The sequence below is a fragment of the Ruditapes philippinarum genome, unplaced genomic scaffold, assembly GCF_026571515.1.
Source record: "Ruditapes philippinarum isolate M1 unplaced genomic scaffold, ASM2657151v2 ctg2494_1_1_1_1, whole genome shotgun sequence".
NCBI lineage: Eukaryota > Metazoa > Mollusca > Bivalvia > Venerida > Veneridae > Ruditapes > Ruditapes philippinarum.
In genome coordinates, this window is record NW_026863666.1 from 198,025 (window position 1) to 226,014 (window position 27,990).

At 31.4% G+C, this 27,990-nt stretch overlaps 2 protein-coding genes and 1 long non-coding RNA gene across 3 annotated transcripts in view; all 3 read left to right on the forward strand.

Annotated features, from left to right (window-relative positions):
- LOC132722918 (intraflagellar transport protein 74 homolog) overlaps positions 1-22,467 on the forward strand; it is a 37,738-nt gene extending 15,271 nt beyond the window's left edge. Inside the window, exons 10-22 of the mRNA XM_060707536.1 lie at positions 7,165-7,226; positions 15,105-15,183; positions 15,750-15,872; positions 16,470-16,654; positions 17,209-17,288; positions 17,732-17,785; positions 18,182-18,222; positions 18,449-18,505; positions 18,867-18,987; positions 19,652-19,815; positions 20,275-20,400; positions 20,946-21,006; positions 21,417-22,467. Coding sequence (XP_060563519.1) covers positions 7,165-7,226; positions 15,105-15,183; positions 15,750-15,872; positions 16,470-16,654; positions 17,209-17,288; positions 17,732-17,785; positions 18,182-18,222; positions 18,449-18,505; positions 18,867-18,987; positions 19,652-19,815; positions 20,275-20,400; positions 20,946-21,006; positions 21,417-21,535 — 1,272 coding nt within the window. The 3' untranslated portion in view covers positions 21,536-22,467. The remainder of the gene's footprint in view (positions 1-7,164; positions 7,227-15,104; positions 15,184-15,749; positions 15,873-16,469; positions 16,655-17,208; positions 17,289-17,731; positions 17,786-18,181; positions 18,223-18,448; positions 18,506-18,866; positions 18,988-19,651; positions 19,816-20,274; positions 20,401-20,945; positions 21,007-21,416) is intronic.
- A 626-nt stretch (positions 22,468-23,093) lies between these two features.
- On the forward strand, positions 23,094-27,988 carry LOC132722919 (thioredoxin-like). The gene is made up of 5 exons (XM_060707537.1): positions 23,094-23,231; positions 25,341-25,445; positions 26,706-26,774; positions 27,428-27,493; positions 27,737-27,988. Exons 1-5 carry the CDS (start codon positions 23,211-23,213, stop codon positions 27,806-27,808), a joined length of 333 nt encoding a protein of 110 aa, XP_060563520.1. The 5' UTR covers positions 23,094-23,210; the 3' UTR covers positions 27,809-27,988.
- Positions 23,256-24,861, forward strand: LOC132722920 (uncharacterized). The gene is made up of 2 exons (XR_009624681.1): positions 23,256-23,757; positions 24,056-24,861. It is a non-coding gene; the product is annotated as an uncharacterized LOC132722920 (long non-coding RNA).
- Positions 27,989-27,990: the final 2 nt, after the last annotated feature.

Sequence of the window (27,990 nt, forward strand, 5' to 3'; positions counted from 1 at the left end):
ATGGTCTATATCTTAAATAAAGTACTTGTTATTTTGAACTGGTAATTATATATTCATAAAACTTGTGAGTGAAATATGGATGAAATAAACACTTACTTTTATTTTCATCTTTTCTAAATAGAAATTTTATTTGATTCATTATCATATGATATTTGTGTGTATTCATGTATCACTTTTAATGTCATCATACTGAAAAGAATTCCAATTTCTCTATCTACAAAAAAACCTGTCCAGTAAGTATTTAGTTCTGCTGCTGGTTAACATCTATCCCTCGCCTTTATCGGGAGGGAGTTTTACTTTCAGTGGGATGGTTAGACTCACTGGGTAAAATATGGTATACAATATCCTGTGAGGTTGCCAGTAGTAATTCTATTACTGCTATGATAGAGAAATATTGACTTATTACTTAAAACATTATTTTTTATCTAATATTTACTCTAAGTTTCATATTACACTTTATGTTACCATGATCACATGATGTTATAATTGTTTTATTTATCTATTTGCATAACAAAGTCTTAATAAAACATATTTTTCTGTTCTATATAATTTTACAGAAAATTCAGTTTGTTAAATTGTTTATGAATAAAATATTTGTTTCTGTTTTTTCATTTGTTTACTTGTGAATACCACAACAAGTTGAAAATTGTTTGTTTTATACATCTCTAAGAGAATGAATCACACGTTTATGAGAAATCTTTGATATCCTCTAATTTATAATTTTCATTCATTGAATGTGTTATTCATTTAGAAATAACAATGAAAAAGAATGTTTCAATTTTTGATATAATTAGATGAAACATTAAACATATTATGCATCTTCTACAAAAAAGTTTTTTCTTCCATAAGTAAATTTTACTTGTTTATTGCAAAATGTATTTCTTTCTTTATATACAAGCACATTGTTTTATATTTTTGAGGTCATTATGTTATTTAGAAGTGTTTCTCTGGGTCCATGTACATATTGTATTTACTTTACTTAAGTGTAGCTATGTATATTGTAGATATAGTGTTGAATGTATTATTGTAAATATTAGTTATGAGTAGTCTTAATATTTTCTCTTACAATTGTCGAGGTTTACAGGATAGTATCAAGAGAAAAGATGTTTTTAGATTTATTTCAGTCAAAAAAAAGCTGATATTCTCTGCCTACAGGAAACACATTTTATAAAAGAAATTGAAAAGAAAATTTATTCTGAATGGAATGGTTTATGTTTTTACACAGCCATGGTAGGTCTAATGCCAAAGGTGTGGCTATTTTATGCAGAAAAGGTTTAGATATAAAAATTAATTCTGTTAAAACTGATGATTCAGGAAATTTCATAATTTTACAAATAATGCTTGATTCTATAAATTTCACATTAGTTAATATTTATGCGCCAAACATAGACAGTCCTATTTTTCTTTAAAAACATTTTTTGATACTTTAGATTCTTTTGATGATAATGACTCTCTAATTATTTGTGGAGATTACAACCTTGTTCAAAATCCTGACTTAGATTATTATAACTATAAATCAAAAAACAATAATGTAAAGGCAAGAAATTTTTTAATAAGTATTATTGAAGAAAAAGACCTCATTGATCCCTTTAGAGAACTGCATGGTAATAGGAAAAAATTTACATGGAGACGAACCAACCCTATACAACAAGGTAGACTAGATTTTTTTCTTATATCAAATAGTTTATATCAGTATGTACGAAAATGTGATATTGACATTAGTTATAAATCTGACCATTCAATAATATATTTAGATTTTTGTTTTAGTTCTGTAAGTCATGGAAAAGGTTTATGGAAATTTAATAATGCTCTGTTATATGACATTGAATTCCTTGATATTATAAATAAAAAAATAGATGAAGTAAAATTACAATATTGTTTACCAAGTATACAATATAGACTATGTTTTAGATCCAAAAAACAAAGATGTAAATTTTGTTATAAATGATGAACTTTTTTAGAAACTCTTTTGATGGAAATAAGAGGTAAAACTATATCTTACAGCTCTTTATAAGGTCAAAGAAAGAAATACTTATGAAAAAAAGTTAATTGAAGAAATTAATCTTATAGAGCAAAACCTGACAATTGAAAATAAAGACAAACTTTTACACTTACAGAATGAATTGACTGAATTAAGAAATAGAAAAATAAGAGGTGCTATGATAAGGTCAAGGTCACAATGGATTGAATCTGGAGAAAAGCCTACTAGTTATTTTTTAAACTTAGAAAAAACACATTGTTCAGATAAAATTATTCCTTTTCTAGAACTTGATGATGGATCCTTTATATATGATCAAAAAGATATTCTTACAAAGACATGTAGTTATTATGAAAATTTATATAAAAATGTTGATATAACTGAAGAATCTAAGATTGATATGGAATTAGAAAGTTGTAATGTTACCAAGTTGTCTCAAAATGAAGCATTGAATCTTGAAGGTCTACTTTCATATGATGAAGTTTCTTTTACATTAAAAAACATGAAAAATGATAAAAGCCCAGGTTGTGACGGATTTACAGCAAATTTTTTTAAAATATTTTGGAATAGAATTGGACATTTTGTTGTAAAAGCTATAAACTTTGCATATACTGTTAATTCTTTTTCTAGAAATCAAAAGCTAGGAACAATAACATGCATTCCAAAAGAAAAAAAACCAAAACAATTTTTAAAAAATTGGAGACCAATAAACTTTATTAAATGTAGTTTATAAATTAGCTTCAGGTTCCATAGCAAATAGACTTAAACTTGTTTTAGATATTCTAGTTTCAAAGGATCAGACAGGATTTGTTAAAAATAGATATATTGGTGAGAACACTCGATTATTGTATGATATTATGAAATATACTGAGGATAATGATATACCAGGTTTAGTAATGATGATAGATTTTGAAAAAGCATTTGATACGTTATCATTTACATTTATAGAGAAATGTCTAGAACTTTTTCAATTTGGTCCTATGTTTAAAAAATGGATATCTTTATTTTTATTTAATACTGAAACTTGTGTTATTTTAAATGGATATTTATCAAAGTTTTTCAAAGTTAAACGAGGTTGTAGACAAGGCGATCCTATTTCACCTTATATCTTCATTTTATGTGCAGAGATTTTAGCAATAAAAATAAGACAATGTAAAGATGTTAAAGGTATAAATATAGATGGGGAAGAATATAAAATTACACAAATTTGCTGATGATACTTCACTTTTGCTAGATGGATCAGAAAATTCCCTTAATACTGTTTTAAAGTTTATTAAACACGTTTTCAGAAATTTCAGGATTGAAAGTAAATTTTGATAAAACTAAAGTTATTTGGATAGGCTCTCTTAAATACAGTACAAGATCTATTAAGACAAAATGGAAACTGACATGGGGTGATACACAGTTTAAATTGTTAGGTTTGATATTTGATGTTGATTTAGAAAAAATGATAGAGTTAAATTTTAATGAAAAACTTCAAAAAGTTAAAAATAGTATAGGATACTGGGAAAAAAAGAATGTTAACACCTATAGGAAAAATTACTGTTGTTAAGTCATTACTCCTTCCTTTATTCACTCATTGCTTTACAAGTTTACCAACACCTAATTCAGCATTTTTGAAAACACTTAATGACTTATTTTATAAATTTATATGGGAAGGTAAAGCAAAGATAAAGCAATCAGTAGTTATTAAAACATATCAGGACGGTGGTCTAAATATGATTGATATTGATAGTTATATACATTCTGTAAAGATAAAATGGTTTAAAAGATATGTTAGTAATAGTAACAGTAAATGTTATAAGCTAGTGATGGCTTTATTCAATATTGATAAAGTGTTTAGCACAGGTAAATTGTTTTGTAAATTGACAATTGATAAAATTAAAAATGCTTTTTGGATAGATGTTTTAAAAGCTTATATGATTTTTACAGATAAACTTTGTATAGACAGTTTAGAACAAGTGTTACAAATGCCATTGTTTTACAATCATAACTTGTTAGCAGGAAATAGATACTTTTATATCAAAATTTTTTATGAAAAAGGAATCAGATTTGTTAATGATATTATTAATCCCCAAGGCGATTTTGTAGATTTAACTTACTTAGAGCAGGTGACACAAAAACAAGTAAATTTTTTACAATATCATAGTTTGAAAAAAGCAATATTATTATATACACAAAAGCTTAACATTTCTATTTGTAAAGATTTTATTAATGTTCAATACCCTATTATGAGTTGTTATATAAAACCTATTTTAATTACACAAAATATCAAAAAGAAAATATGTTTATGATATTCTAGTTAAAAATCAAGATGTACCAACATGTCAAGAAAAATGGAACTCATTTTTTTACAAATTTTGATATAAATTGGAATTTAATATATAGTTATGTATTTAAATGTACCAAAGATTCCTATATTCAGTGGTTTCAGACAAGAATAATTCATAGAACTTTAGCAACAAACTCACTTTTATTCAAAATGAAAATTGTCAATAGTAAAATGTGTACTTTTTGCAATTGCCAAGAGGAAACTCTGTTGCATTTATTTTGGGAATGTCCAAAAATTCAATTGTTATTTCAATATCTGAAAGACAAGATAGATAATTTGGATGATAATTTTAATTGTAAATCATTTATTTTAGGTTCTGAAGTTAATGATTTTTAAATATGATATTTTGTTTTTAGAATTGAAAAGATATATTTATTTGTCAAAGAGAAAAATCGTGTTACCTACAATACCTGGTTTTAGAAATAGTCTTAAATTGGCATGGAATATTTACAAAAATACAAATTTGACCAAACATGTAAATGAAGGATGGCAAATTGTAAGAACTTTAATAAACAAATAGGCTACACTAAATCAATTTACCCCAAACCAATATTCTTTGTTTGTTTTGAAGCTGTTGCATAATACATTATCATACATAATTGTTATACATATTATATGAAAATTGATTGAAATGTTTGAATATAATGTATATTATAATTATATAAAAAATATTATTATAGATGATGATTTAAATATTATGTATATATCATGTAAGGTATCAGAGGGATGACCCCGACCCTCTCATACCTATTACGGGGTAAATAAACGGGGTTACCCAGTTGGGGCCTCAAAAAAAAAAAAAAAAAAAAAAAAACTGAGATGCTTGTTTCTCCACCTGTTTCAATAGCTCGAAGCTGTCGTTGAATGACTTGCTTTCTATAGTGAGCTTTGAGATTTTTTATGACTCCCTGATCCATAGGTTGGGTCACGGATGTTGTGTTTGGTGGCAGAAATACGAGTTTGACAGATCTTAATCCCGTGATGTCTGGATGTGCAGGGCAGTTGTCGACAATCAACAGAACCCTTCGCGACTGTGCCGAAATACGGCGGTCAAACTTTTTCACCCAGTTAGTGAAAATTTCTGATGTGACCCATGCTTTTTTGTTTGCATCATATTCAATTGGCATTGTTTTAAGATTTTTGAAACAGCGAGGATTTTTTGATTTTCCTATCACAAAAAGCGGTACTTTCTCAGACCCTGTCATGTTTGCGCAAACCATAACTGTTAATCGATCCTTGCTCATTTTACCACCGTGGCACTGAACATCTTTAAATTCTAAGGTCTTGTCAGGCAACATTCTAAAGAACAAGCCAGTTTCATCGGCATTGTAAATGTCTTGTGGCTCATATTCAGTCAGATAGGTTTGAAGTTTAGATTTCCACTCGGTCATTGCTGTGGAATTAGAGTCGACAGATTTTGCTTCACCACAAACTTTTTTGAAAGGACAGTTCATGTCTTTCTTTAAATCTGTCAAGCCAGCCTGTTGAGCACTCGAAATCAGAAACATTGAGCTGGTCTGCAAATTGCTTTGCTTTTTGTTTGACAATTTCACCAGATAGCGGTATGTTTTTTTGATCTTGCATTAGAAAACCATTGCAAGAGGGCACTTTCTAACTCTGGAAATTTTTGCCTTTTTGTCACGTTTGCGTTGTGGGCCAATGTCTGCCTCTGAAAACTTCTTTTTAATTTCATCTCTTTTTTTCAACCAAGTTGAAAGTGTATTAGGTGGAATACCAAATTTACTTGCGACATCTTTTTTCTTTATTCCCTTTTCTACTTCTAGTATTGCCTGGTATTTAATTTCGTAAGTCTGCACATTCAGTTTACGCTTTATTCCTCGCTCTGATCTGAACGATCTAGCTATCCCCCCGGAATAACCGGGTCCTTCACTAGATGCTTCGGTCACATTTGTGCGGCTCGCTATCCTCCCGGGTTGGGTACCGGGTCCTTCGCTTACCAACACGTTATGATCAGTAGAAATATCCATAATGGAACTAATTTGTCAACATTCATAGAGGTTTATATTCGAATCATATGACATTGAGAGTGATTACGATTAAAGACATAATAAAGGATATTTTCACACATAGTTACGCATGCAAAAGCTGTTAAAACAAGCGGCTGTGTGTTATTAACACCTGTCAGATAAGATGATCGGCAATCATCTACGCGGGCGGAAAAGGTGTGAAAAATATCTGGAGATTAAAGGTGTAAAAATTATTGAAGGACTTCGACTTATTTGTGGTAAATTGCACTCGATTTATTCTACACGGACCACGGAAAAAACTCGACACATCGAAAAATTCGACACATAAAAGTTCGACTCATTTGTAGGTTTTTATAAGGAATATATAGGGGAAAAAATCGGGACTTTCATTTTTATTCGACACATCGAGAAAATCGAGTAATCGAAGTTCGACTCACCGAAGTTCTACTGTAATTGTACACATTGCAAGTTTCAAGCGTACACTATGTAAGTTACAAATGTATACTATGCAATAATGCAAGTTACAAGTGTACATTATGTACAATGTAAGTTCCAAGTGTACACATGGTAAGTTACAAGTGTCATTATGCAAGTTAAAGGTGTACACTAAATGAAGTAGGTATTGGTAAGTATTGTAGATATGCAACAGTAGTGATGTCACTGTTGACAAATACATGTCAGAATCTGAGCATTTGATTTAAATTTATAGATGGTTGAATAAAATAATCTTTTGCTTTAATCAGGTATTGGTTATAGCTATATAGCTAGAGGATAACTTTGTACTTTACATATTTACTTTTTAAGAGATATTTAGTGTAATGTTTTATTTTATATATGCCTTTTACCCACGATATTTTGTGTTTTAGCTGAGGGCTACCAATGAAAGAGAGGCAAAGAAGATTGAAGATCTTTTTGAAATTAAAAAACAGTAAGTTCTTGAAAATACATTTATTCAGGTATAAACAGTTATAACTAAGGACTGACTTTAAGCTTTACAGTAACTGCCAGTTTTTATGAGCCATACATTGAAAAATTGGGGCATAATGCTTTGATCTGTTTGTCTGTCTGTTTTGCTCACTGCACACAAATTTTTCTTTGGTGATGACATCTTCATTCGATATGTTTAATCTATTTTACATAACATAGACAGGAACTTGATTTAGATACATTGAAATACATGCAACTTAAACATCAGGGTGCCGTTTTATCAACAAAGACGGTCGTAACTGCGATCTTATCTTACGACCGATACTTACGACCGAGCTTACGATTTCCTCATGACCGTTTTATGAACACGGTCGTACGCCCTCAGTCGCAGCTAAGACCATTTTCGGTCGTACGACCGTATAAACAGTAACCATACAGTCGAAAGTATGTTTCCGGGTCACGTGATTTCCCGCGCACCTGTCAATGTAAACACGACTGCATAAAGATGATAAACCACAGGACCCCGAAATTCTATCCAAAACAAAGAAATAACGATTTAAAAAAAATCCCGTATATATACTATACAAAAAACCTACAGTATGCATAAACTGAATACCGTGTATGCCTCGTTGAAGTAGCTTTAATAACGGCAAAGCATGGGGGAGGATCAAAAAGCTAGGACATTTAAATACGTTTAAGGGCTTGAGGGATGTTGCACGTATTTATTATCCCTCATGTACATGCTCAATCAAACCGAGTCTGCAATTTTTATGTAATTTTGTTGTGATTAATCAATCAATCAATCAAAAATTAATGCTCCCGAGGGGTTACTTTGTTTTCCAAATTAACTAAATAAAGTACAAAAAAAAAAACGATAAGTCTTTTTGTGTTAGAATGCGGTTTCTTTTCTTGTAGAAGATTTAAAAATAAAATACATGGGATACATTGTATATTGATCTTTATTAAATAAAAAAACAAACAGTAAATCATTCACGGATTTATATAAATCCGTGAGACAAATAGATACTTATTTGCGGATCAAAATATAGAGATGCATCAAAAGGAGGACGGACATAAATCCGTCTACAAAACATGTTATAGACGATGTCAAATTTTTTAAATCCCTTCTGCATGTTAGGCACATTATTTCTAATAAAAGCGGTAGCGTCATTCTGGTCATCCAAGGATACAATTAAATATCACCAATGACTATGTAAATATATCCCTTACATCCCTGTATTTATAAGACTATTCTGAATAAAAGTCAAAGAACCTGATAGTATACATCATTATGTTCTGTCAACTGTAAAGTATCTTGTCCTAACTGTGTGAGTAAAGCATAGCTAGTTTTTTAAGATTTTTTTACTTCGAACAAAGCGCTGTTGATGACACCCATCAAGGTTCAACCTGTATGTGCGTTCATGACATTGAATAAGTTACAGCTTGAATACAAAATATATGTACAGGGCTCTGAGGTAAAATGCTAAACAACATCTGCAAACATTAGAAGTGTCTTTCTTAGCAGTTTCAGCTAAGATTAAGGAAAAGTTGAAAACAATATGGCTGGCTTATTTGTAAAAGTATTTACAGAACAGTAAGTGTTAGAATGTTACAAAGTCTTTTATTATTATTCCAGTATGACAATGAATACATATTGCAAAGAAAATTATGACATGGAAATGACATGTTACAGTGTTTCTAATTCATATTAATTTTTAATAATACCTGTTTAGAATTGATGTACATATCTGCTAGAAAACAATCTTGAAACTAGATAACAATATAAAATACTATTCAGACAAGAGCAGTTAAGACACTATTCAGACAAGAGCAGTTAAAACAAATAATAAGTTTAGCAATTAAATATAAAATGTCACTTCCAGGGAATTCTGTAGAATGTTTCTCAGCTTTACATTAAGATTGTTTATTTTCATTATTGTCCCTTTTGTGTTATTTTCTTTGTGTTTTTAATATTCATCCCAACAATTTTTAATGCATTTAAGTAACAATAAATCAATAAATATCAATATAAACACATATGTTACATTCATTTATCTCATGTCGTTTTACTTTCAGATGAATTGTAACCCATAAATCTTTGTTTTTGTAAAGTCACTTTAATCAAATTGAATACAGAGAAGAACATCATTTGATTTTTAAGTTTTGAACATGAATCAAACATTTCATAATGTTATTCAAGAGAATGATTCAGTAAAGTTATCACTTCAAGAAATATAAATATTTGATTTTGACATACATTAATAGCTATAGTTTTGAACTTAAGACAAGTGAATATACAGTCAGTACAAACATGTACCATCCAAGGTATACACTCAGAAACAACTTAAAGACTTTAACCTATGTATATGTTTTTATTAATCATTAATAAAAAAAGCATTCATATAAAGCTTCTTACATGCATTCAGGGTAATAATTGTAGATCACTGACTATCCCTTTGTGACCATACTCAAGTGTTATTTTTATTCATGTGCATGTAGAAACAAAGTTATTATGGAATGTGTTAAATTATACATAATGTACTTTATTCAATATAAATTGATGAAATGTTTAATAGTCTATATAACTTTCTTCATAACTATCTTTAGGACTTTTATGTCCTTTGTTCGCCATATAACAAGGTCACAACACTTGGCCCCTTTAAGGGAGAGCTGTCCCTGGATATTGATTCCAACCATAGGATTGTTTAGCTGTAAACCTTCCATCATTCAGCAGTAGTCTGAAACATTACAGAGAATAATCTGACTTAAAATCAAATAATAAACATTGTAATTTGATACAATAATTTTTTTTACAAACTATCTCATATGAAACGTCAAGAACAGATAAATTACAAAAATGTAATATGAAAATGTATAATTCAAATGAAATCCTTATAACTAAATGTTAATAGTTTTTATTCAATAATTTGGTATGTCTTTGTAATAATATTTGTCAGTCACAGCCACTGAGCTTTTAAATAGGTTCCTACTGTTGAATTTGTTTGATATTCCTCTATAACTGTCAGTTCCCTGACAGTGTAAGGTCATTTTACTTTTATATTACTGTTTCTAAAATAAGTTTGTCACTACTGACCCTGGTGATATACAGCCTCATCATTGTTAATGTCCTCTTTTACAAACACATTGATCAGCAGATGCACCAAATACTAACTATTCATGCTGCCTTAAATATCTGTAAGGAAAATCAGATAAAAATTCAGCTACAATTTCATAGACTCTTTATAGCATGTGCATGTATAAAAGAAAATCAAGTGATACCTGAAAAGAAGCCTACTAGGATAATATCTACATAAACTTTAACAAACCTATGAGTAAATATGATAATGATTTCCACAAATCTAACATTACTACAATATATTACAATAGTATTTGTTTAAATGTGGAAACAAGACACTTAACATCTGAAGACACTTCACATCCCAAAATCATTCAGACACTTCACCCATCATCCCTGATTATTTCTAGAATGAATATTTCATCAACAAATAAACCTTTTGTTTGTTAATTTTCTTTTATAATAGTATTTTTTTTATAAAATGTTTAACTCAAGGCAATTTTCAATATTTTTAAAACTGACAAGTTAACTTGCAACATGGAACTTTGATATATTACATCATTTTCTGAAACATTACATGAAAGACAATTTTTAAATATCAATGTGACATAAAAATAAAGAAAAATCTGCTATATAATTAGCATATAATATAGAAAACACACTGTAATACCATATTGTTTACATTATAAAAAAAAAATATATTGTGCAAAATTATGTATGTTTACTGCTGGAAAACTAATGTGTTATACTCATTATATTAGAAAATCCTCATATTGTATGTACAAATGTGCTTGAGTGAATAAAGATATCTGTCTGTCTGTCTGTCAATTGTTGATAAAAATATTATGTGTGATTTCCAACATAACTATCAATGTACTGTCAAACTGGGACATACATGTTTTTCCCAGTATCAATGTTAGAACAAATGAGGGGTTAAAGAGATATCTCATATCTTAGATAGTAGGTCACCCACTTTAAATGACTAATACAAAATAAGTTATTTTAAATAGTCAAACTTATTTTGAAGTTTTAATGTGATAATTATATTTTAGAAAAAAATATAAAGTACTTAACTTTTTATCAATAATACCATATAAATATATTAGGGGAAACGTAATAGGCCTATCTCTACAATATTTTGATTTGGTCCATACTTATTATTTATATAACAAGAAATGTGTTAAAACATTGAATAATTTAATCACCATAATTGATTGCATTTCACATGTTCCATCCTAATTTGTGTAAAGCACATAACAACACATAACCAAAAAGGGAGGTGTAGTGCTTTAATCAGATTTCATAGAAAGAGGGGTGAAGTGAACATATTTCAAACTCACCTGTCTGCACAAGTTACTTGTCCTTTGTTTTACAATCCTCTTTTCATGTGATACACCAAATTGGATCTCTAAAGATGCTCATTTCGCATTTATGTACATGCTTTACCAAACAACAGTGCTCCAGTTTCATTTGCATTCCTATTACACTACTGTACTGTAGGTTGTTGCCTTGTCACAGTATTAACGCTTGTTTTTCACCTAGATACTGTAGCAACTTCATTGATAGGTCTACAAAGGAACATGCTTAACTAATTATAACAATCAAATTGGTTTTATAGCTTGACAATTAAGACAATTATTATTGACAATTGTTATAGCTATAGCTAAATGTTCTGTCCGAAATCTGCACTGTCCGAAATTTCTGTACCAAAATATTTCGAAAAGAAAAGTAGGAAACGGTATAGAAAATTGTAAGAATCATTTGCTTATCTGGCTACAGATAAGATCTTGATCTTGATCTTGATCTGTATACGGTGTGACGTCAAAGACATTATTTACACCGGCCTTTGCAATTATCAAGCGGCTTAGGGCAACATGATACCCTCTCTAATGATTTTTGCGAATGAACTGGATGTGTCCTTAAGGGTGTTTACATTATTTATCAAAAGGTCTGGAGGTAGAGAGTTCCATTCTTTCACAGTATTTGGGAAAAAACTGTACTTTAACACATCAGTACGCGACTGGATACGTAAGAAATGTTGACTATGTTGGTTCTTGTAGATCTTTTACTACGTTGTAAAATATTTATATTTATATGTGCTTGTTTGTTTACACCTTTATTCATTAATATGAGTCTATTTTTGTTGTCTTCGTTCCTTAAGGGATGGTAGATTTAGTTCTTTCAAAAGGGTTGTCATAGTACCAGGTTCGTAATTATAATTTGATGTTATAAATCTAACTGCTCTCTTTTGAACACTTTCTAGTTTTTCTTGTAGATAAAGTTGATGTGGGTCCCAAGCTGCACTACAATTTTCTAAGATTGGTCTAATAAGTCCTTTATATGCTTGTAATTTAACTTCTAGCGGGCAAGTTGATAGATTTCTTTTCAAAAGTCCCAGAGTTTTGTATGCTTTGTTACAGATTTCTTCCACATGTTTTCCCCAATGCAAGTTACTTCTTATATGGACACCGAGATATTTAATAGATTGTAGAAATTCCAGTTTTGTCCCTTGTAATGTATATTCATAGGAAATTATTTTCCTTTTTCTAGTTAGAGTCATCATGTTGCATTTTACCGGTTGAAACCTCATACCCCAATTTGTTGCCCACTGTCCTAGCTTGTTTATGTCCTCTTGTAAAATTTCGCAGTCTTTTCACTTAATATTTCTCTGTAGCAGACGCAATCGTCAGCGAATAACTTTATGTTTGACGAAATATTGTCCGAAATGTCATTTATATGAACCAGGAATAATATCGGCCCTAACACCGTACCTTGTGGAACACCGGATTTTACTGATGAAGTGCTAGATTTGCTACCGTTCACTACAACACACTGTGTTCTCTGTGTAAGGAAAGAGTCTATCCATAACAAGATGTTTTGAGATATTCCATATTTTTTCAGTTTACTTTTCAATAGTTCATGAGGTACTGTGTCGAACGCTTTTTTCGAAATCAAGAGAATAAATATATCTGGTTTGTTTGTTGTTATCTATAGATGTAGCCCAGTCATGGATGACATTTACAAGCTGTGTTTCGCAACTATGATGTTTTCTAAATGCGTGTTGACGATTATTCAAAATACTGTTTTTGGTTCTAAATGTTGCATGAGGTTGGAACAAATTATATGTTCTAACAATTTACAAGTAATGCAATGTCAGCGACACAGGTCTGTAGTTACTTGGAATGGATCTATCGTTCTTTTTGAACAATGGGCAAATGTTCGCATTCTTCCAGTCTTCTGGAATTAATCCGCAATCAATTGACTGTTGAAAGAAGTGGGCTAGGATTTCTGATATTTTCATATGAAAGTTCTTTGAGTATTCTAGGGTGGATGTTATCAGGACCCGTTGCTTTACTCGGATTGACATTTTTTTAGAATGTTTTCAACACCTTTTTTTAGTAACTATAATTTTCTTCATGGTTTCAGTAGAAGGTTTGGAGTACGAACAGAACTGTAAATTGTCTCTGTAAAAACACTAGTAAATTGGTGATTAAGTGTTTCGGCTTTATCTATGTCTGTTTCGGCGGATTTACCGTTTCCCGACTTTAGGGGTGGTATACCTTGCGAGTCTTTCTTTTTGACTACTTATATATTTCCAAAAGGGTTTTGAGTCCTGTTTGATGTCACCAATGAGATCGTTAACAAACATACTGTGTGCTGATTTCAATTCATTATTTATAGAACTTCTTAGAATCTTCCATCTTTGTTTAATCTTTGAGTTGCCAGTTTTTTTATACAAAGCATGTGTGCGGTTTCTTCTTTTAATCAGACGCTTAATATTATTATTTATCCAAGGTAGAGACTCTTTTCCACCTGACATTTTGCTAGGAATGTTCTTTTCAGATGTATTTATTATAAAATTTTTAAACATATTCCAGTTTTCTTCTACTGATCTTTTGTTTTGGTAACCATTAAAGTATTTGTATTTGGAAAAATTAACAGCATCTTCCTTCATTTGAGTATAGTCACCTTTTGAATATTTGAAAAGTTTACGTTTTGGCATAAGACAGGAGTTTTATTAAACACATATATATACGTCGGATGTACAAAAATGAAAGTAATACAACTTACAATAGCTTCTTCATGGGAATTATCAACAGATTAAACTAGAAGTGATTGTTGCGTCCCTTGGATGTTAAAATAGATTAGCACTGTACATAAACATGTACGCGAAAAACTTACGTTAGTTGAAAACTTCAATTGTTCAAATATTTGTGTTTGAAAGTTCCTATCGGGAATTATGCAAAAATGGCCGCCATTTTTAAGATCTTTAGCCTACTTACGACTGGCCTGAAGCAGCCTTAAAGTTACGACGTTAATTTACGACGTCTTAGCTACGACCTTGTTGATAAAACGCGACGTAGCCGTAAGATCGGTCGTACGACCAAATCTTAGCTACGACAAGGCGTACGACCGTTGATAAAACGACACCCAGATTTTCAAAACTCAAAACTAATATTAATTTTGTGAATGATAGGGGTTGGGCATCCATTTCTGTTTAAAAGATTACATCTTGTTTTACCTTTTATATTAGACAACAGGCCTTTTTTCCCTTTAGGAAATTATGCAAAAAAAATTGAGGCATTCCAATTAAAAGAAGAGGGTGGGTGGGGAGGTAATTAAAACTGTGTTAAATGATTTATAAGTGGAGATGTTTGTAGTAAGTTGTGAAAAAAGTTAGTATTGGTACTGACTACAGGATCACTAATTATCTGCCGGACAGTTTATTACAAAAATATTGATAAATTGGCCATAAGATCTGCCAAAACAAGAACCATAAATTGTTGTATATTTGTGTTATAGGAAAGAAGACCAGATTAAACAGATAGAGAATGAGCTGGATCAGGAGAAACGTATGGCTGATAATCTTGTTAATGATATGGTATGTATAATGATTTTTCATTAGTTAGATCTCTTTACCAGTGCTGTGGTGCTTTACTTGTTTTAATTTTTGCTTATTTATGCCCCTTCCAAGCCCCCACTTAAGACTTTTACTGTCTTTGAGTGGTGATGACATCAGCCTGATCTGTCAGCTGTTTGTAATAATTTGTTACATATGAAATGCATAAAATATGTTTGTTTTACAGATAAGTAATCAAATTAAAAAAAAAAATAATAATGAAAATAAAATCAAAATATGATAAGTTGTAATATGTAAATATTTCACATTTTAAATGCCAATGGCACAGCATGTTAGAATTCACAATCTCATTTTCATAAGTGAACCCCAGTCATTAAGGGGTTATGTTTTGCATATTTTGATGAAGGTAGATAGCTAGCTTAAATTTATTTACTTGTACACTTTTAATACAATTAGCATAAATGTTGAGGGATGCTGTTTTAAAGGAAAAATTGTCATGGTAATGTTTATTGTAAAAATATTCTTGTATAAAACAAGACATTTCACTGTACATGTATATTATGGAGTGTTTCTATACTGTTCAATAGGACCCAGACATGAGGCAGAAGTACTACCGTATTAAGGACATGAATGAGCATATGTTAAAACAACTAGAGGATGGACAACAACAGTTAGATGTTCTCAACTCTAGGATGGAAGGACTTCAAGAGGTATGAAATACTTACCTAATCACACACACCTGATCATGCTGATGTTCCAGATAAGCTTAAGTGATATTAAGGCTAGTGCTCAGACTAGTGTTCACTTATATCTAAGGATCAGGATCAAAATTTATATTTCAAAATTTCCTCATTATTTATTTCTCATGGATAAATATTCAATGGTTACTTAAAATGGACTTGAAATAGCATATTTAGCTCCTTTACAAGATATTCACCAGTTTGAAAGTAGATCAAGATATTAACCTTGATCCGATAATAGATCTTTATTTTGATCCATTTATTTTTGTAATTCGGAGTGGCTGTCCTAAATTCTATCCCAAAATAAGCTTGCTTTGAAAATCAGCAGAGAGGTTAAAATTGCTGGCTTTGAATCATTTGCTTGCATAGTTGTTTGTTCAAAATATTGCTATGGATTTTTTATTCTTCCTTGTGGGGTCTAACAAGCCTATGGAAAGTTGATGGCTGTATTTTGGTGTTTGCTTTTTACTGTAATTAAGGGATTACCATGCAATCTGACAAGGCTCCAAAGTGAACTTTATTTTAGCATTTGATAATATAATTTTGATATTTACATAATGTTTTCAGGAATTGTCTATGTCACAAGTGAAACAAGAAGCTGTAAGGTTGTATGAGCAGTTAAATGAATTGGAGATGAAGAGGGACAGTCTAATAGAAGAGGCGAAGTCAACAACAAGTCCTGCTGAAGAGAGGGAGAAACTACTGAAACAAGTGAAAGAGGACAACGTAGAGATAGCTAGTATGGAAAGACAGTAAGAAAATGTTTATGTTACCAGTTTGTTAAAGTATTTGAAGTATCTTTGGGACATGTTGAGGTATTGGACTCTCTGTCTGAACTTGTGAGTTCTGGTTGGCATTTTGTGTACAAGTTGATATCATGAGGTTCATTCTATAGGAACCATGATTCCTATTAAGTGATAAGAAAAACTATTTTTGTCTTGAAAAAGAAACAAAACAAAAAATATATGTATGTCTGGCAAGAATATCTATCCATCTGTCTTTGTAATGAAGTGTTGGTTTATAAAATTTACAGTTTATTCTGTCTATATTGTTGGCTATTTTATTTGTCTTGCTTTGAGTTTTTGAACAAAAGAGATTCCAAACAAATGTCCCAACAATTGTCAATTTTTATACAATTCAGTACTTTTTTTTGCTGAGTTCCATTTTATGGAATATTGTTTTTCAAAGTTGATGCTTATAAGGGGATTAAGAAACCTTGTCATTTGAAATGTAACTTGCTTAAAGGTGTATAAAATTTTGTATTTGTTTGCCAGTGTGTGATTTACATTTTATATATATGTTTCAGAACTAATGAATTCAGGGAGAAGATGGAGTCTGTACAAGAAGAGATTCACTCCCTTGATATGGACATTGAGGAAAATCAAGGTATCATATAATTATTGATAATTCCAGGTCTTGAAAACCTCACAAACAAAACTGTTACATTATCAACATTATTTTTCAATGTCAGAAGTTTTGCATCAATGCTAGAATAGAAATGTGTGCAAAGATAAGCAAAGTATGTTTTTTAAAAGCCAGTTTTACTTTGTAAGAATCAATTATCAGCAGTTGCCATTCATGATTAATCTCAAAGTCTTTAAAGACCTTTTGGAAAGATATTTATGCATTTCAAACATTTTAAGATGATGAGGTTTTATATTAAAATCTCAGTTTCTGTTTTTGTTCTTTGTATAATTTAGTGACTTCTTTGTATAATTTAGTGACAACAAAGGCTCTATATTATATGTTAACTAAAGACAATTTTAAAAGCGATAGACTGTGAAGAATATATATGTTGCTTCAATAATATCATATTTATTTATGTACAGGGGAGAGAAACCAGAAATATAAAGAGTTAAAGAAGAGAGAAGAAACCATGGATGGTAAATATTTAAAATACAAGTAGTACTATAAGAAATAAAAAATTAGTGTCAGTTTTAGAGATAAGAAACTTAGTATTTTGGCAATTTGTCAGTTTGTCACACATGGAGATTAGGATCCTTTATGAAAGGAAATTATCTAGCTAGCTTATGGAATGTAAGTGGTTCTACTTAGGTGCCTGCTGATGGTCTGCTACCAATGTACAGTGAAGAGCATTAGACCTTTTTAATTTGGGTTACTTCATGACTGAAGCTAGAAGTCATCTTAAGTGGTTTTAATAAATGCAAATTGGGACTAAGACAATAGTGTTGTGATTTATGGTTTTCTACAGCTTTTATTGTTAAAAAAAAACATGATTTTTTTTCGGAATTTAACATTACTTTTTATTATTTTTGCAGATTTTCTTCAAACTTTTGAAGAGTCAAAGTCGCAAGAATATGTAAGTACTTCAACATTTTTAGGAAGGATTCAGGGAAAGAGACTTATTTCTTTCATTTATATCAGTGAAAGGGTTTAAATACAAGTTTGAATACATGCATTTCATTTATCGGTACTCTGAATAAGTAACTTGATAAAGTTGCATGACATCACAGACCTAAGGAATGATAACTTTAATGCTGTAAATGGTCCCCACAGTTTGTTATATTTATCTTTATAACTTTCAGCAAAGAATCACTGAATTGGAGCAGAATGTAGTGAGCCTGTTAGAACACATCAGTAGGGTAGGTGAACATTTTCTTTACTTTTTGTTATTAAGTGTTTCAAAAAGGTTGATATCAAGTTAAAATTTTGCGTTGTGACATGTTTTTACATTGTGATAGTTGACCTTTTCCAAAATTCAAGGTCAAGTTTTTAGTTTACCTTTTCCAAAATTCAAGGTCAAGTTTTTTTGTTAGGTCATGGCACAGAATATTGCAATTGAGGCCTTTCTCCACAAGTATAGCAGTAAATTTTCCACATGATCTTAACTTTGATAATGTGAATTAAGCACAAAGAAAATGAAAAAAGAAAGAATTAGCTTTATATTATCAGCTGTGTTTAGAAAGTTATCAAAATACAAACTACACACATTTCTTTTTGTAGAATATGAGTAGGTTTCAAGCTCTGCCAAGCCAGAATGAGTTAGCTGAAATGAAGGAAGATTTAGCTTTTAAGGAAGGAGAAATGAAGAAATCAGAACATACATCTTTGGGATTAGCACAAGGTAGGATTTGATTTTTTGGTCATTACACATGTTAAATTCTTCAAGTGAGAAGATAGAGGTCACTAACAAGATGGACAATAATGAGATTTGTATACAGGCAAATGACTTGTCTTGTGTGGGCAAATGTTCTAGCTTGCAATGTCAAATGTCCACCCCCTTCAGGGACAAATGTCTGCCTGTATTATAATATCTCATATTGAAAAAAACTATCTTGCAGGAACAAATAAATGTCAACCTATTCTAAAACATTTAATGACAAGTGTTCACCATTGCACCATCACAGAAGGACAACAGGTCTTATATTGTAAGGGTCTGTCCATTTTGGGACAGTAGTAGACTTTGCAGTATCACAATGCTATGATAGCAGAAAATTTCCTACCTTACAGGTTATCATGGTATTTATTGTCTGCCTGTGTTTAAATTATGCAAGAGAAAAATGTCAGGCTATTGGAAAAATATAACGTATGATCTCTGCAGAGTATAACACTTTGGGAAACAGCAATTTTGATTGTTGCAAAGAGGGGTTAAAATTATTGTGTAAAGTCATTCTTTGAGAAGAATAGATACTGTTGTAATAAAGAGGTAATTGTTGTACAGAAGGTTGCTCTGCAGAGTTTATTTTACTGTACCTTAAAAATACAAGTATATACTTTATAACATACAGAGAATGAGAAATTACGTGAAGATCTCGAGAAAGTTGAGCAGCTTGAAGACAAGATAAATACAGAGCTGGTGATGCTACGTGAGAAAATATCCACCATGGAAACAGAACTTGTTACATTCCGTGACCTTGACTCACTGAAGAAAAAATCTGAGGAGAAGAAACAGGTAAATGCATGATACAGATAGAAGTTATTATAAATCAGACTTTATGCCCCCGCTGCTTAGAGGAGGCATGAAGATTTACTCTTGTCCATCTCTCCCGCCTGTTGTCCATCCACATAGACTGAAAAAAAAACAGATAAATGAAGGGGCATACATGTTCTATGGACACATTTCTAATATTTTTTTACTTTTCACACCTCATTTAGCTCATCAGAGCTATAAGTATTGATGTACAGATGAATCATTTAGAATGAAAAACAATAGAAGCATGTAGATCATATGTAGATCTTGTTTTTTTCTAGAGATTATAGAATTCTTTAACATAATTTGTCATAAATAAAGTTAGTTTTAGTTGGATTCTGATGGGGTTGATGTGTTTGGAATAGAAGATTATATATGGTCATTTACTTGAATTGTACTGTTGTGTGACAGATATGTTAAGAATTTTATTTTATTTTACAGAAATTGATGTCTGACAGAATAATTTTACAAAAGAGGAAAGAGACGTTTAAACGTCAGCTTCAACAGCTCAGCTCTAAATATGACGGTCTTAAAGCCACGCTGAATGACAATGAGACTTATTCACAGGTATACTTGTGTTATATAGTATTAAATACTAAGAGTTTTGATACATTATATGGTCAGGTTATATGGTTAAGACCCTCCAGACAAGGTTTGAATAGCAGTTATTTAAGTTGTTAAAAGTTAATATGACAAGTTTGTTACTGCACAATTGGCCTTTTTGATTACAATCAAAAAAGAAAATCATGGAATTACAATATTATACAGTTTTGTTTTTTCTTTTAATCAACACAGTTTTTCAGAGGAACACTATAAGAATTGCAAATATTAAATATATAATATTATATTGTAGTTCACCAAATAAAAAACAAATACATGTTTATTAGACATAGATGAACAGTAGGCTTTTATGAATTCCACAATTTAGCATATGGTTCTTATGCTTGTACTTTGCCAATCTGAACTTAAAATTTAGTATTACAAAAAAATGTTTTACTAAACTTAAGCTTTTCTTCCCACAACTGTACTGTAACTTACTAAATGTTGTTTTCTCTAATTAACTGATAAAAAAAAAAATTTGATGATAGAATATTACTTGTCTGTGATTTCAGCTTGGTAACTTGGAGCGTAAATGGCAACACCATGAACAGAACAACTTTGTAATGAGAGATTGTATCCTTTTAGTTATATATATATACAATGATGTATATTTGTATGGTAACGGGGGTGGTGGCAAATTTTACAAGTTTTCTCATGTTTATTTTAATTTTATTTCATAACTAAGATTGAGAAATGAACTTTAACCCTTCTGACTGCTAGAGAGTTTGAAAAATTGCCTCAGCTACCAGAATTATACAAGATAAAAAGCTTTCTGATGTTTTTCTCAGAACAATTTGATTTTAAATGGAGTAAACGATTTTTAAAGGAAATAGGAGGAGATAATTAGAAATAATAATTAAACATGTTATAATTGTAGAAAGAACTCTGTCTGGGGAGTTAATTATGGGTAAGTTGGTTAATAAAGAAATTGGTTGTTTGTGAATATTTAGAATAAAATGTTGTTGACCTTGACAATGACATAGTTATTAATGCGAAGACGATGGAGTGTAACTACCGGCCTATAAGTCGACGTGTGTTTAATGGAGTCAATGAGTACAATTCACTTCTACAGACACAGATGGCAAATAATCCGAGCATGTGATCTTCTGTATATTAAAATTGACATTCAAAACTTCTACAGATCTGACATTCAGATCTAGACTCCAACATTGACATTCAAAATATATGTACTTTATTTGTGTAAAAAAGTGAAAAGATGCATAATTTATCATTATCTGTGTAAGGAAGTGTCAGCTAACAATACAAATGTTATAATACAATACAAATTGTTGGATAATAATACAAATGTATAAATATCTATGAATAATTGTTGTAAAATTTTGTTAGAACTATGATGCAGTTTGTAATGTTTTATCACAGTGATAGTTTATTCTATTGTATTAATTCTAATGGGACCAATTAATTTTTATATGTATACATGTATGTAAAGTGGTAAAAAAACATAAGATCTGATGAAAATGGCAGGCAGACTAAAATAACATTTACGATATTTCTTATAAATTATTAAAATACATTTTTGCCATTCTTTTCAATTCTGATTTTGCTAAATATTTGGCTTTAATTGTGTAAAATTATGGTACATTGTATATTACAGTGTACAAAATGTTTAAATTTGATTTTGTACAAATCGCGTAATTTCTATTATCTCCCTTTTCTTTTTGTTCTTTAACCAACATTAAATAATTCGTACAGCAAGAAGTAGGGATAAATGTTTGTATTTGTATCTTTGTACTTTCATCTTAAAGAGACTTAAAGAGAGGTAATTTGATTTTTATATAGGCAAAAATGAGTTTTAACCACATTTTTTGGTTCACAATGTGCTTAAGACTATTTTGTTAAGTAAGTTGTTATATTGTACAGTCGATTTTGTTGATAAGCTGACATGATGTCAACTTTATATCTGATTACCGTCCATTTATTTATTTATATTAGATCTGTGATTTATGATGTTTATTTTATTGCTACAGTAGACAATTTTCTCTTTATCTTCTGAAATAAACATTATTAAAGATATACGGTATGATCTGTTTTTCTTTGTTAGATAATGCACTTAAATGAATAAACACACCCTATGCCTGTGGATTTAAATCCCCTTCCCCATGATCTGTACATTCGACCCAGGTGGGCTCACAGGTCAGCGGTCCCAAGGATGTTTGAATATGTAAAAAAAACAACTTTAGACAGTACACCAGCATTTTAATTTAGTCCTTATATGATTTCTTCTTTGCATTTCATGTGTGCAGAAATTATCGCAGTTCTATTGCTATATATCTATGTGTAGACCGAAGTAACTTTTCTTGCAATTTATCTGTAGATCGTAATACATATAATTAACTCGCGCTTCATGGCGGGTTAAAGTCTTCTCGGCTAAATCAATTCTTGAAAATTAGTTTAAAGTAATATGTATTACATCTACTATAGCTATATATCGTCTGCCATGGTCATAAAGGAAGACTTGATTAAAATGCAGGTTCTCTAATTATGAGAACATGTTCTATGAGTGATTCCAGAGACAAAGATTTACTGATTAATTACAAAGATAACTCGAGTAAGCTTCAACAGTCTCATTCGAATCTAATTATGTTCCCATAATGCCATTCGATTTCACTAATACTATATCGATTTAGTAAATACGTCACCCTGGGAAATGGTGAAAAATTAATTGGCATTTTGCACATACATTTAAAAAGAAACTTTCACCTAAGGTAGGAAAGGATATTTTAGATTTTTAGATAAATAAAGAAAAAAAACACACAATGCAGGAAATTTTCAACTTGGTAAGTACAAACTAATAGATTTCCTTTTTATATGCCCGAAAGGGCATATTATGTTATACCCCCTGGCGTCCGTCTGTCTGTCCGTCCGTCCGTCCGTCTGTCCGTCCGTCCGTACGTCCGTCCGTCCGTTAGCAATTTGGTTTCCGGAGCATAACTTAAGTTCCATTTGGCCCACAATGTTAAAACTTCATAGGATGATTGTCCATATTGGGTAGAAGACCCCTATTGATTTTGGGGTCAAAAGGTCAAAGGTCAAGGTCACTATTACCTTAAAACTGAAAACGGTTTCCGGAGCATAACTTAAGTTCCATTCGACCCACAATGTTCAAACTTCATAGGATGATTGTCCATATTGGGAAGAAGACCCCTATTGATTTTGGGGTCACAAGGTCAAAGGTCAAGGTCACTATGACCTTGATACTGAAAACAGTTTCCGGAGCATAACTTAAGTTCCAATTGGCCCACAATGTTCAAACTTCATAGGATGATTGTCCATATTGGGTAGAAGACCCCTATTGATTTTGGGGTCAAAAGGTCAAAGGTCAAGGTCACTATTACCTTGAAACTGAAAACGGTTTCCGGAGCATAACTTAAGTTCCATTCGACCCATAATGTTCAAACTTCATAGGATGATTGTCCATATTGGGAAGAAGACCCCTATAGATTTTGGGGTCACAAGGTCAAAGGTCAAGGTCACTATGACCTTGATACTGAAAACAGTTTCCGGAGCATAATATAAGTTCCAATTGGCCCACAATGTTCAAACTTCATAGGATGATTGTCCATATTGGGTAGAAGACCCCTATTGATTTTGGGGTCAAAAGGTCAAAGGTCAAGGTCACTATTACCTTATAACTGAAAACAGTTTCCAGAGCATAACTTAAGTTCCATTCGACCCACAATGTTCAAACTTCATAGGATGATTGTCCATATTGGGAAGAAGACCCCTATTGATTTTGGGGTCACAAGGTCAAAGGTCAAGGTCACTATGACCTTGATACTGAAAACAGTTTCCGGAGCATAACTTAAGTTCCAATTGGCCCACAATGTTCAAACTACATAGGATGATTGTCCATATTGGGTAGAAGACCCCTATTGATTTTTGGGTCAAAAGGTCAAAGGTCAAGGTCACTATTACCTTATAACTGAAAACAGTTTCCAGAGCATAACTTAAGCTCCATTCGACCCACAATGTTCAAACTTCATCGGATGATTGTCCATATTGGGTAGAAGACCCCTATTGATTTTGGGGTCACAAGGTCAAAGGTGAAGGTCACTATTACATTGATACTGAAAAATATGTTTCCATGCATAACTTAAGTTCATTTTGACCCACAATGTTCAAACTTCATAGGATGATTGTCCATATTGGGTAGAAGACCCCTGTTGATTTTGGGGTCAAAAGGTCAAAGGTGAAGGTCACTATTACCTTGATACTGAAAACAGTTGCCGGAGCATATGTTAAGTTCCATTTGGCCCACAATGTTCAAACTTCATAGGATGATTGTCCATATTGGGTAGAAGACCCCTATTGATTTTGGGGTCAAAAGGTCAACGGTTAAGGTCATCCTTACTAAAAAAAAAAAAATACTTTCGGGCATATAATGCTCCGCCTAGCGGTGCTCTTGTTTAACAGAATGATTTTTATACGAGTGTTAACATTTTTAGTGTAAATACGGAGCTGGGCCTCGTGGTTCCACAAAATAAATATAATGTAAGCCTAAGATCACGGGCCCTTTATTTATTGACAATTAGCACTTCTAGTTTCATCTTGTCTTGCATCTTTTTTAAATTTAAAACATTTATTTCTTTTTTATAATTGAATAGAGAGCATCATATTTCAATAGAAAAGTGAATTTAGTAGCCGCATGTTGTAATAACATTTGAATATAAATGATAAATCGTTATCGCACAATAATTTAGTGAAGAAATGACATTATTGTTAAACATATAACTTAAAGAGATCAGCCAAATCACGAGATGCACGGGTTCAGCGGAACTAGAGCAAGTGACACGACTTTTATAAATTGTAGGTGTTTGAAAGGATAAAAATATTTCATTATATTTATTTCATTTTGCTACTATACTAATTCAGCATTGCTTATGTAGGATGAACTGGAAGCATTTCTTGAAGAATGCGGAGATAAAATTGTCGTCATAGATTTCTGGGCAGGTTGGTGCGGGCCATGTAAACTTATTGGTCCTGTTTTTGAGGTAAGGACTTACAAACGCAATGAATAACATACATGTATCATTAAAATGCAAATTCATCGGCACTGTAACGGATACAATCCGTAACGAAGACCTGTACTCTCTTACAAATTTGCCTTATGACAATAAAGTATGTTCAAATGTGTTTCATGACGAATTCTCAAAGTAACAAATGTAATTCATGCGAATGAACTATGTCGCAAATGCGCTTTATGCCGAGTGTATATCAAATGTATTTCATGCTAAATATACTATGTAATAAACTAGCTTCGTGCCGAATGTACTTTGTAACAACTGTGTTTCGTGCGTGCTGTGTATCATATGTGCACTTTGTAACAAACGTGCTTCGTGCTTTGTGCCGAAATATACTATTTAACAAATGGTTTCATGCTGAATGTACTTTGTAACAAATGTACTTTATGACGAGTTTACTATGTAACAAATATACATCATTACAAACATATCATGTAACAATTTTACGGGCTTCGTTTCGAATGTACTATGTAACAAGTGTGTTTCGTAACGAATGTAATTTGTTATAAAGGTACTTTGTGACATGTAGCTAATGATAAATGGATTACAACAAAGCCTCCAAGATAAAAACAAAATACACAGCAAACTAGTAACTGAAGAGATACCTTCCTTAAAGTGTATAAAGCGTTATATCTGCTACAAAAAAGCTTCCAAATTGCTTGTATTGAAAAAACGAGTATATGGTTGTAAATTGCCGTAAAAGCAATTAATTGCGCATAATTATATTAATATAATTATTGATAAAACCATACTAAAAATAGCAAGATAATATTGTGTTACCGAACATTTTATTTTGTTTACGAACAGTATTCCAGTGTATTATAAGCAGAGACATTCTATGGTACAACTCTTTCGAGAATCAAAAGATTTTACTGTTGATAAGGTTTATTAAAATATTTCATAACATATGAGCCGCGCAGTCTGATCAGGGTCCATGCTGTTCGCTATCAGTTTCTCGATCTACTTGTATTAGGATTTGTAAGCGAACAGTATGGATCCTGATCAGACTGCGCGGAAGCGCAGGCTGGTCTGGATCCATGCTGGTCGCAATCCCATTATGTTGGTTTTGTCGTGACGCGGCTATATAGCTGTATACCACTCAGTTGTTGTTGTTTTTTACATTCTTAAGTAAGTTTTTTAATTGGTAAATTTACATATTTAAAGTATACGTCAGTACTAAGTCTTGCAGGTTTTACTATATACTAGTAACAAATTTTTGTTGTTTTAAAGAGATTGGCCAAAGACCAGTCGGTTTCAGACAAACTCGTTTTTGTCAAAGTTGACGTAGATGAAGCTACGGTACGTTGTTTATATCTTATATTTCATTTGACTTGACTATTTATAATGAATACATGAATTGAAGACATAAATGCAAGCTTAGTTTACAAAAAATATATGAGAATCAATTGGAGGAAGTACGTGGTAATAAATGCTTATTTACTTGAATATACTGATATGTACATTGCATTACATTATATTATTATTCTTTGATATTTTAGACGAAACCCGTAATCCTATGGTTTTACGAAGAAGTTGAATAGTTATAAAATGCACTGTTTTGTTCCACTTGAAGTGTCTATGTAATACATTAATATATGGAAGTGGTACATTTTTTTGTCTTGTTAATTAAGTATACCCTTCCCTCACGCCAAACTGCATTCCCGAGTGTCCCCAGAGATCCGGATTCCAACCATCCTGCCTTTTACTGTGATAATTGTGCTCCCGTGCATTCCCGATTATCTGCCCCTACTCACCACAGTAAACAGTCTAAGTACAGTGCAAAAGGCCAATAGAATCAAGGGCCCCTAAATCATAATATCTCAATGTCGTCAGTTGGCCCCCAACAAACTAAAACATTCAAATCTAACTCTTGTTGTTTCAAATGATATTGAATGCGTTACAAGTTGAATTACTGTGTCACTGTTCACCAGCATTGTTATATAATATTTTAGGACATCGCACAGTGGATTGGAATAGAATGTATGCCGATGTTTGTATTCTACCAAAATGGGGAAAAGGTTTGGGTATTTTTCAGTCAATAGTACTATACGTCCGGAATATGCAATAGAAATTTCAAGAAAAAAATATATTAATTCAACATTATAGATTTACTGTTTTCCGCCCTTTAGCTCATGTAATTATGCGTGTATAAGTTTTCTAATTACATGTATATTTTTACATATAACCCACACTTGTAGTAAAGCACTTACCGAAAAACAAAATATAGAATAAACATTTTTAATGTTTGTATGTCTTTTTAGATTGATGAATTTGCTGGAGCTAATGGACAACTTTTAGAGAAGAAGATAAGAGAGTATGCACAAATGTCTTAGAAAAAATAAACATTTTATATACTCACGTATTTTGCCAGTGATAATATATTGTGGCTTTATATCGGAGCTCATTGAAAGAAAAGCTTACTAACACTGTTTAAATTTGTATTTAACTTGGATATGCAACAACACAAAATGAATTATAATAATAACATGTCAATTAACTTACATAACGTATATTG

Coding starts and splice junctions, on each gene's coding strand:
- LOC132722919 (XM_060707537.1), top strand. CDS start 23,211: ATGCAGGAAATTTTCAACTTG. Junction 23,232..25,340: donor TGCAGGAAATTTTCAACTTG/GTAAGTACAAAC, acceptor TTGCTTATGTAG/GATGAACTGGAAGCATTTCT. Junction 26,775..27,427: donor TTGACGTAGATGAAGCTACG/GTACGTTGTTTA, acceptor ATAATATTTTAG/GACATCGCACAGTGGATTGG.